This window comes from Convolutriloba macropyga, chromosome 6 (assembly GCF_964194025.1).
Source record: "Convolutriloba macropyga chromosome 6, txConMacr16.3, whole genome shotgun sequence".
NCBI classification, from domain to species: domain Eukaryota; kingdom Metazoa; phylum Xenacoelomorpha; order Acoela; family Convolutidae; genus Convolutriloba; species Convolutriloba macropyga.
The window spans coordinates 47,790,934-47,802,731 of NC_134473.1; the positions used below are offsets into that span (position 1 = coordinate 47,790,934).

Consider the following 11,798-nt stretch of genomic DNA (forward strand, 5'->3'; position numbering starts at 1 on the left):
CATTTTGGAATGAAAGCGAACCTGATTAAATTTGCCATGTGAATTAATGATATCTGAGCGAAAGAATTTTTTTGTTTATGCTTTGCGTGGAATGGACAAATTTTCGATTTTTTAAGTGTTTTGAGAATAGATCGTAGTTTTTTTGTCGACTTGGCTCAATTTTTGGTTGAAGTTAATTTTTGTCAAAACATTTTTGACTCACATATGGTGAATATATAGTCCTCTGAAATTGATGTTTCAATAATTTTCGGAGCCTGATATAGAGTTTGAAGTGTAAAATTAACACTTTTTGAAAATTTATGGATTCTTTCAATATTTATTTTTTTAATCTTAGAGTGGGTTTTTTATGATAAGTGTATATTAAATCGTCGCGTTGATATTTGTTTTATTGAATGTGCCGTTTTCGGATGTCCAGTGTTTTTGTTTCATAAAATTTTGCTAAGTAGATCTTTTGGCAGTTTTGTCCAATTTTTCTTTTATTTTTTTATTGGTTTAATTTAATAGAATAGGGCTTTTTGTTTCAGTTTGCAGTTAGATTGCTACATAGTTTTACTGACCCGCCAAAAAAATGCATATGTTTTTCTGCTTTCGTTTTTTTCAACTTTAAATGAATTTTCAGCTTTAAATGAATTTCAACTTTAAATGAATTTTCAGCTTTAAATTAAGGTGCCTTTTTGTGTTTTTGTACAATGTGCTGTGTCCTTAACCTAATTGTTCTAGCGTTTGGCTTTTCTTTTATTTTTTTAAAAAACTGGTGTTTTTTTAATGCAAAATTTCTACATGAGCGTTTTTGAGCTTTTGTTTTATAGCATTCTTGACTTCTTGAGTGACTTTTTCCACGCTTGAGTTCTTCATTTTGAGTGATATAAGTTGCTCTCATTCTGAAATAAATTTTGTTGCTAATATTAAACTGATTGTGAGCAAATAAGAAGCAAAGGAATTGTAGCTTAAGCGGTTAGATATCAGACTGATGCCCTAGATGTCAGGGGCTCGAACTCTTATAGTTTAGTTTTTGCACCCATAAAATGTTTCCAACCTATAAATTAGATCATTCATCCTATATTAATCGATTCATCCGATATTAGTCGTTTTGATTTGAGTTTTAGTTTGAACTTGTGATTATAAATGACTCACCTCCGTCTCTAAATGAATTTTATTCTAAGTTCAAGTTGCCATAGGACATTTGAAACAATTTCATGTTCGACCTGGAATACCTATGTTTTGAAGGCTAATAATTTTAGAGCTTCACGATTGTAATGCAGACATTTTTAATGCAGTTTTGATAGTTTTTAGTTGCTTCGACAAATTTTGTGACATTTTGTGGACAAAGATGAGATAAAGTTGCTGAGGAGGTGTAAATTCAGGCACCTTTTTATTGCTCTCTAGTGAAGTTTGTGACAGTTTTTGTAGTCCTCATTATTTTTGTGCAATTTTTCTTTACCCTTTTTTCGTGTGATCGTTCACAGTCGAAATTTTTGGGTCGTTTAGCTTTGAGAGGCGGTGCAAAATTGTAGAGTCAGAGGGTATTATGGATCGCCAAAGCTGATGAGGATATATTAATTTATGGAGTGAAGTCAATTCCTGTTTGGAAGCCTTGCCATTTATTTTTGGAAGCATTCATGCCTTGAAAAAGTAATGAAAAATTGCCCTGCTTTCATTTTAAGCTCAATGCTTTTATATGGTTTTATTTGCGTTTGTTGTTATGGTATAGTTCGGTAGAAAATAGTTATTTTAACGTTAGATTTTCATATAAGTTGTCTTCTCAAATCTTTTCGTGGTCTGTTCAATGTTTTTAATTGAAAGTAACCAAGCTGCTTTTAGTGAAAAAATTATAGTAGGCGTAATGAACTTCTGCACTGGAGAAAAATATTAATTACCGGTCGAATACGCATTGCATCTCGCTTTTTTCCATTTCTTGGCGTTTTGATCATTCTGAAGTCGTTTCTGTCGTTGTATTGAATTTGCTTTCACGTCAATCAAAAAAAATTGAGAGTTTAACTTCAAAAACTCCTGCAAATGTATTTGACGAATAATTATTTATTTCTGTCTGTGTATTAGTTTTCTGATTATTTTGTATATAATGAGCAACTTTAACACAAAAGGATTTAAATTTTTAGTTGAAATTATAAGATGTTACATAGCTCGGTCTAAAACGTTAATCTCATGTTGAAAACGGCTTCCCAATAGTTGCTTCAATTGTTATGTATGCGTGGGTTTTTTGTTCGAAAATGTCATGAATCCCGAAAACAGTAGAAATTGAGAGTTACGTTGGAACATTCCCTGACCAAATGTTTCCAGCATTTATTCGTTTTGATTTCCTTGACTGATTAATAGTCGCCGTTATCCTCTCAGCTGGTTATTATACGGGGCCTATTGTTTTTACGTCGTCGATTATACATTTTTTCGCTTCGCCTTAAATCACAGCTCGTTGAACATATAGAGTGAAATCTTCTAGACTGCTCTAGGGTAGATTCACTCTTCTCTCATTCTGCTCAAAGTGTTTTGGAAAAGCAGTTGTTGCTCAATCGAGCAATCTAAATTGAGCAGAGGCAGGACCAAAAATCGAAATCAAACATGCAAACGGGATAAACCCATCGAGACCAATTTTAGATGCCAGCTACTTGAACTATGTTTTTGTAAGTCTTAGTTATCATCTCTAATGTGGTTTTGAAATAACCCATGTATCCTCTCATGAAGCAGGTGTATATCCAAAGTAAGAGCGAGTGTGATCAAAAAGCAGTACATAGACCGTGTTGTGTAGTGGTTAATGTCAGCGACTCTCATCAGTGAGGTCGCGGGTTTGCACCATAAAAGTTTTGCTGGCCAGTTCTTTGAGAGTAATTCTTCCGACGTTAGTCAGTTTATGTCAACGATTGAAGCACTGTGGAAGATTTCTGCCTACGGTAATCTTGTTAATAGTCGCCGTCAGCCTCTCAACGGCTATTATTTAGGCGCTCTCTTTTTTAATTCGCTTTACCATTTGATCACGTTTTTCATGGATTCTCTCGCTTGACTTCTGACTTACTTCATTCACTGTTTCAACTGAATGGATATAAAATTCTTTCACGTATTGTATTACATAATATAGTGAATGCGGTCAAAGTCAAAAAAGCAAAATCAAAAGAAACGGGATAAACAAAGCCTGGTCATTAAGTCATAATGCATTAGGTTATCAAAGTTCATTAAAGCGATTGCTAGCTGGGATGAGTATTATGCTTAATAGCCTTCAATTTGGAAGCTGAATTCAGTGTAATGTTAGAATCTAACCGAATATGCAGAATTTACACTTCAAATAAGAACACTGACACTTAGAAAAATTCTGTCAGTTTGTATCTCTTAAATTTTTTTCGTTCCAATCCCAATGTGCGTCGAGCAGGTCAACGGCTGTTATTTTCCGGTAATTTGCCGACTATGTTTTTTAATAAACCTCGTAATTTTGCTTTGAACAACCTTTTGAATTGGCTAAAAATGTTAAGTGATGCACTCAATGTCTAAGTGTTTGCTTAAACACCTTATAGGCGGCATATAACTGTTGCTAAGTGAAGCATCCGTTTCACCCTTTTATCGTAAATGATTTTTAATGCCTTTTTGGCATGATTGTCCTTGCCAAAATTGTTTTAATTGGCTTTACGTAAGTTATTGAAATTTTACATGTCTGTGTTTGTCTCAAAAGATTTCTTAACCTATTAAATGTGGAAAATTTTGACAGATGTTTTGCCAAAAAATACTTCGAGTTGTATGAGAAATTTAAGTTTTTGATATGTCGTTTTACTTTGGTATTTGAAAGCTTGCCTTTGCTCAGCGTATGTGTTCCTAAGTAATTTCTCGTTGCAAATTTTTTTGAATTTGTCTCGTTTTTTCAGTGTTCAGTGTCAGTTTTTTTATAAGCCTCGTGGATAAGCACCATTCTGGAGCCCCTGACACTTGTTTTTAATGATTTTTTTAAATTTCTATTAATGACGCAAAGCGATAGTTGAGGCTACTATAGGCCTTCTATTTAATTTTTACATTTCCAAGAATTGGATTGTATTGGGGCTCTGTCCTTTTTCTTTTGTTTGTAAGATGTTTTCACACAGTTTTCAATAACTTTGATCTTTCAAAATGGGATAAACAGCTAAGGCACGGCGGGCAGTAAATTTTATTAGAGGCCCAAAGCTGACTTTAGTACTCCTTCAAGTGTTTAGAGTAGTGCAGATCTTGGGAAAGCCTTAATTCAAGGTTAAATTGTCATATTTGGGAGTTTTTGAGCTCAAAATGGTGCAAATTTTACGTTTCTTCATCATTTGTTGAGTTTTATGTTTGAATAGTCTTGAATTGACGTTTGTCAAAGTTGATAAAGGTCTTTTGACCGATATGATTACTTTATTGACCTTTTTTGAGCTAGATGTTTTGGTGCTGCAAACATAAACATCAAAATGCTAATAATTTTTTCCAATTTGAAAATTTTTGGCCCCTTAGGGGCCAGAAAACCTTTTCTAGGGTCTAATAATAGGTTACTGCATCGTTTCTAGTGGCAATGGAATTATTTTCAACATTTTATTATCACGAATTTTGGCAATTGTTCGACAATTTAAAGGTTTTTCGAATTTTCTTGAAAATTGTTTTCATGTTCCTATTTTTATAGATCTTCGAGCCAATGCAACTTTTTAAGGCTTGAAATTAGGTTACTGGTTATCCTCTGGAGACCAGGAAATGCTAATGTAGAAATTAATATCACAAGTTTTTCGCAAATTTTCGTCAAAATTTTCAATTGATTTTCAGTTTATTAAAATCAATTTTTAATTGATTTTCAAATATTGAGAAATTAAGAAACCCTCTTTAAATTTTGCAATTTTCAACTTTTTTAGTATTTAACATATTTCTCTTTCTCTCTCTCTCTCTCTCTCTCTCTCTCTCTCTTTAGTGGCCAATAACGACCTTTCAAGGTTTATGAGTGGTATAATGTGTATTTTTAAGTGAATCAAATTTGCTATTCAGGGTAAAATCTTCACTAGCAATGATTACAATGTTGTCTAGTTTATTTGATTATTTTAGTTTCTCAACTTTCGAGATTTTTTTGTCTCGCATTGTTCAATTGATTTGCTAGTCAGGTACAGTAGTTCTAAGTTTTTCATTCAATTCTTTCGATTGTATTTCAGGACTTTTTCTGCATTTGTATGATTGATTCTGCATTATATTTTTGTATTTCATCGTCAAGATTTTTGTTAAGACCATATGATGTCACAATCACTTCAAATCTGATATTTGTTCATTCGTTCATGCAATTTCAACTGAATTGCGTTCGGAACGTCTTTTTTTACTCTTATTAGAGTTAGTTTTTCTGTTCATTCGCGTGATTAAGTTTTTGGTGTCACGTGACTTATCTCACTCTCAAAAATGAACCCCTCACTCTGAAATTGACTTTCGTCACTTTAATGCAAAGTGATGAGGTCAAGTGAATGTGTGTCACTCTAATTGAAGGTTATTTGAGGGCCGCTAATGGAAGCATTTATTTATTTATTTATTTATTTACCAGCTGTTGTATAAAAGTAACAGTAAATTATAAATTTACTTTAACTTCAGATTTAACAACTGGAAGGATCACCGAAGAGTTGCTCCACTCATCAAGCGGAGATCCCAGAAAATCTAAAATGATTTTGGGTGACATCTTAGTAAAGCAAATCAAAAATAGTTCTATTATCGAAGATATAGTTATCTGTGAAGTTCTTGAAAAAACTTTTAAATTGGGGTTGCGTTATTTTTTTGACGTTTGGGGGAATTAACTTAAAACTCATTAAAAAGTTGTAACCTCTCCATTTTTTTAGTTTTAAAACTAATTGTTCGTAAAATATTGGCAGCTGTTCGTTTCGTTGTTTTAACACCATGCATTTCATCTAAATCTAAGAGTTTCATAGGTGAGTTATCCCTAATCTGGTTAAAAACTTCCTTAAAAAGATGTGCTGCATAGAGCTCGTAGACGGAATAAATTTTGTATTTGATAACTTCCTCTTGTGTCCAATCACAAAACTTTTTAAACAGGTGAATGTGTGTCAAGTGAATGTGTGTCACTCTAATTGAAGGTTATTTGAGGGCCGCTAATGGAAGCATTTATTTTTTTATTTATTTATTTACCAGCTGTTGTATAAAAGTAACAGTAAATTATAAATTTACATTAACTTCAGATTTAACAACTGGAAGGATCACCGAAGAGTTGCTCCACTCATCAAGCGGAGATCCCAGAAAATCTAAAATGATTTTGGGTGACATCTTAGTAAAGTAAATCAAAAATAGTTCTATTATCGAAGATATAGTTATCTGTGAAGTTCTTGAAAAAAACTTTTAAATTGGGGTTGCGTTATTTTTTTGACGCTTGGGGGAATTAACTTAAAACTCATTAAAAAGTTGTAACCTCTCCATTTTTTTAGTTTTAAAACTAATTGTTCAATTGTTCGTAAAATATTGGCAGCTGTTCGTTTCGTTGTTTTAACACCATGCATTTCATCTAAATCTAAGAGTTTCATAGGTGAGTTATCCCTAATCTGATTAAAAACTTCCTTAAAAAGATGTGCTGCATAGAGCTCGTAGAAGGAATAAATTTTGTATTTGATAACTTCCTCTTGTGTCCAATCACAAAACTTTTTCCATAGAATTGTTCTTAAAATCCGTTTTTGTATAATGTGTATTGTTTCTAAGTCACTTTTCGAGGCACTGCCATAAATCAAAATTGCTGAAATAGTCTCTGGTTTTGTATAGTATGCCATTGAATTTTCGTAACTTGTTAGCGATTTTCTCTATGTGACTTTTAAAGGTAAGATTTTTATCAATAATAATACCCAAGTGTTTTGTTTCTAAGATGTTTTCAATTTTTTGTGATGCATAGATAATTGTAGAGAGTTGATTGTTGCCAAAAGAAACCAAATTGCATTTTTCTGGATTAATGCTTAATGCATTTTCGCGAAACCATTTTTCACTTTGTTTGAGCGAGTCTAGAAATTCATCTTTTTTGCTACTAAAATTTGTAGTATCGTCTGCATAGAGGACTGAGTCAGCGTCACCGATGTTTTCGGGCCAATCATTTATGTAGATAAGAAACAAAAGCGGTCCCAAAACGGATCCCTGTGGAACACCATGTTTTATCATCTTTTTTTCTGACCAACACCTATCAAGTTCAACGAACTGATATCTGTTTGCTAAATAGCTTTTGATAAGATTCAGAAATTTTCCTCGAAAACCGCAAAACTAGTTTAGATATCAGCCTTTCATGCTTAATAGTATCAAAGGCTTTGCTTAGATCAATAAAACAGGCCTGACTTGTTAGTTTATTATCCATGTTTTTGCGTAATTTTCCAGTAAAATCTATCAAGGCGTGAACACATGAATGTTTCGACCGAAAACCGTATTGTTTTTCACTAAGTATTTTGTTTTTGCGCAGGAAAGACATCATTCGGTTGAATAAATTTTTTTCAAAAACCTTGTCTATAGAGGGTAGTAAACTGATAGGTCTATAAATTCCCGGATCATGAACTGAGCCGTTTTTATGAATTGCAATTACGCGTGCAACTGTAAGAGCCTCTGGATAGTGTTCTTCAAAGTAGCATTGATTGAAAACTTCCGTAAGTGGTTGACTTATTACGGATAGTGCTTGTTTCAGTGTTATGTTACTTATCCCATTATGACCAACGCTTTTGCTGTTCTTCAAATTTTTAATTGCAGTTGAAGTTTCTTTAATCGTCACTGGGTTAAAAACAAATGTTTTTTCAAATCTATTAGACTTGATTTGTAAATTTTCTCCAAATTTATTCGCCAGTTTTTCACCTATTGTTGAGAAAAAATCATTGAATTCATCCGCTGTAAGTTTACAGTATGTGTTTTGCCTGGTTTTTGACCAAAGATTTCTCAGTATCGAGAAAAAAATTTTCGAATTTCCTATATTGGTTGTTTTTTGATCATAGAAAGCAATTTTTGCATTTCTGATTGTCTTATCACAGACGTTTCTCTGTGTTTTATATTTATCCCGATTCTCCGTAGATGGGCGTTTAATCCATTGTTTGAAGAGTTGGTTTTTTTTCTGTCTTTGTTTTTGAGATTCTTTATTAATCCAAGATTTTTTTCGAAAAATTGATCTTTTTGTATGGCGCAAATCTATCCAAAGCTACATGGAAACTTTCTGTTATTGTTTGTAATTTCTTATCAATTGACCAGTGAAATTCAGTTTTTTGTAACATGTGATTGAGAAAAAACAGATATCTTATTAAAACGAAATAATTTTTTAAAAAGGTATAATTTCGAACCCATGTTGTAGTTTTCTTATTTTGTGCATCCATGACAGATGGACAAACTTTTTCATCTAAGAGAGTTAATATTGGAAAATGGTCACTTATGTTGCTTTCAATTGTTTTTTTTCGTATTGAGGATTGCTAATCATATGATCAATGCAGGTACTTGTAGTGGCTGTCACACGAGTTGGTTCTAAATTGTTAACTTGAAGACCAAAATTTTCCAGCAGGTTTTATAGTTTTTCACTTGATTATTGTTTCCGCTAATATTTGTGTTAAAATCGCCGCATATAATCATATTTTTATTTCCAACTTCCAGTTGTTCAAGTAGTTCATCAAATAAAACCAAGAAATGGGAGTTTTTCGTTGATGGTGGTCTATACATGATGTGAAAGATTAATTCAAAGTTATTTTCGGTATTCGAAGTTTAATCGAAAAGTTTTCAAGTTTTCTCTCTTTTTTAACGGTGAACTGTTCGCCTGTAAAATCATCGCTTATAAAAAGCCAGACCACCTCCTTATAACAATAAGTTAAAGAGATTCTGAATCAAAATATAACATCTCAGCATATAAACAAAGTTTCGTTTTTGATCTGTTTCTTTTACTATCTGTTCGAAACTGCAGATCTACGAAGCTATTGCCGCTATTTTCTGGCAATTTGCCAGCTATGTTTTAAACAGTTGATGTTAGGACATTCCAACGTTTCCATTACGCGTTTGGAATCATTCCAAAAGTTGATCTTGTCTCCATTTAGCATGATGCTCGAACGCATTTCAATGCAATTATGATATTATTTTGCTTTATGCAAAATTTTTGATTAACCATCGTAGGACGTTTCGTTATAAAATGTTCTTTCACTCGCTTTTCGAACGGTTTTTCTCGACTAAATTGGCGGCAGTTTGTTACTAAAATGTGGTCCAAATCCAAAATTGGTTTCAATTTTTCGATTTAAATATTAGTGGTCTAAGATATGCTCTAATAACAACAGTAATTTTGCGCTGGCAACTATATCCCCCCTGAAGCGGGACAGAGTTTAATCGACCTTTCACCTATCGTTCGAAGGCAATTCATTCGACGTTAATCAGTTTGTTTTGATGTAAGCAGATCAGCTTCAATGTCTGATAACTACCATTTTCGAACTGTCCTGATCTGGAACTGAGTTATAAAGGCGGTTTATTATTTGCAGAGAACGTCATTTAAGTCTATTTCTTTTACTTTTTTCTTTTTGCTTCAATCTGAAGTTTCTTTTCCTGTTATAAATGTTTCAGAACTCTTCCTCTAGCCAGTCAGCCCTTAAGAAGGCAGCCAAACGCACCGCTACTCACCACGCACAGTGCTATAAAAGCCTCTCAACACACAATGACACTTTGACATACAGAAATAAATTGCAAACTGCTCAAAGTCAACCAAGTGCTGATACAGTCGAAAACAGCGGCCAACTCGAACAAGGGCCAACCACTGAGGAAAATGGGAACGGGGAGGGGGGTATGAATTCAGAAGTAGGGGCTGGTGTTTGTGACGCGCAAAATAGAAAAATTGGGACTTGCTCAAAGTTGGATAATGAGGAAAGTTATAAAATAGGCTGCGCTTCCAATAATAAAGCACCTGATGTGAGCCATAAAGCCTCTATAAACCACCAGTTAGTTCCCAGTTCTCTCAGCAAAAATGGCCATAGCACACAAAAAGATTCCTCTGATTGCGGCATAAATTCGAAAACAGGTTGCTCTTATCTGGGAAAAACGTCACCTACCGCTATGGCTATTCACATTGACTGTACCATTTCACTGCAGTTCTCGTTAAGTCAGATATTGGAATTAGACTTCGAACTTGTAAAAAATTGCCAATATGCGTTTGTGCTTTACGATGCCGATAATTTTACAATCCCACATCTGAAAACTGTGTTGGATAATTTATCGCCGCTTTGTACTAAATTTTTATTTGGCGCTTCTAGTCTTGCTACAATTGTGGATTGTGTTAAAATTGGCTTTGAATATTTTGACGGGATTTATCCTTATTTGTTAACCAAAAAGTATCTGGCTTTGAACTTTGATTTCGAACATTTTGAGAAGTTTTCGAGTGGAAATGAAAATGTTATTTTAGATGTTTCTCATCCCTCTTTTAAAAACAATTTTGAGCCTCTGACGAAATATTGCGAGTGCTATTGTTGTAAAAATTACACAAAGGCATATTTGAACCATTTGTTTGTTACAAAAGAGCTGCTTGGTCCTATGCTGTTAATGATTCATAACTTATTCTCTTTCCATACATTTTTTAACGTCATCCAGTCTTTGTTGGCTAAAAATGAGAACAAAGAAATACAAAATGAATACTTCGAGAGTTTCTGCTGCAAAATTAAGCAACTGCACTTTAGTGTATAATTGTACTGTGCTCTAAATTTTGGCTGCGGATAGCTGGAATTAATTATTTAACCGAGTGTTTTTCTTTTGTTTCGTCTTGTGTCATTAGAGTCACTTTTCTGCCTCCAATTTAGACCAGAGAAAGTAGCCAACTTACGTCATAAAATATTCGAGGACTATTCACAAGTATTGGCACAAAAAATAGATCTATCAACTGTTTTATCTGTTCATTGGCAGAGCTAGTAGTCAAACCTCAGCAGGCACTCAATTTATTACAGGATAACAGGTATTCCAGCAGAAAAAAGGTGAGAATAATCAGTTATCTTTAGAAGTTCGTCTGTTTTGACCTTGCCGGAAGAAGTAGCGACTAATACGAAATAATTAAGCTGTTTGCTCAACAGGTAACTTATATTAAAAGCACGGTAAAGTTGTTTATTTCTCAGACAAACTCATGTTTGTTTACTATCGTCTTATTTCTTCGGACGTGTCTGCGGTTTTTGAAGATGGCAGATATGAGCATAAATAACAAGCACATCAAAATTCGAATCTTAATTCAATGCAAAGCTTAGCTAGGTAAATAACTGTGTTACGTAGATTCAACTTGTGGAAGACCGTAAGAAATTGATGACATTCAATATAGAGAATCGTGGATGGTAATTACGTATAGTGAACTATTAAAAGAACTCAACTGGATCTATTGAGAATTCATTTGAAAAAAATTAATTAGCTGAGAAGTTCATAAAGCAGTTTGTTGAGTTGAAAAAACTGGCAACTTGAATTCGGTATAACAAGAGGACTCGCGAGAGACTGTGTGTAGCATAGATTGTTCTCTCATCCGTCTTTAGTGTGCCAAAGCTTTTCCATGTTGTGAGACGAACAACTTTTCGACTATCATTTCGAAATCAAGCATTTTCGTAGCAAATTTGAGTACTTCTTTACTTTAAAAAAACCAATTTGGAACCTTCATGTTGATGTAAGTTTACCCGATTGAAAAACAATTGGGGGATTAATTGTTTCATTAAAAAAGCAGATCTTAAAAGAAACATCAATTTTATACCAGTTGAAAATTTTTGTTAACGAATGAAATGAAATAAAAAATTCTAGTCAATTTCTTTGTTCAATGTTTACGTAACAAATCGAAAAGTAATAAAACTAATCTTTTTCCAGTCGAAAAGGTGACTTCTTTG

At 33.4% G+C, this 11,798-nt stretch overlaps 1 protein-coding gene across 1 annotated transcript in view; it reads left to right on the plus strand.

Annotated features, from left to right (window-relative positions):
* Positions 1 to 10,688, plus strand: part of LOC142341718 (uncharacterized) — a 110,834-nt gene extending 100,146 nt beyond the window's left edge. Inside the window, exon 5 of the mRNA XM_075392883.1 lies at positions 9,523 to 10,688. Coding sequence (XP_075248998.1) covers positions 9,523 to 10,632 — 1,110 coding nt within the window. The 3' untranslated portion in view covers positions 10,633 to 10,688. The remainder of the gene's footprint in view (positions 1 to 9,522) is intronic.
* The last annotated feature ends 1,110 nt before the right edge of the window (positions 10,689 to 11,798 follow it).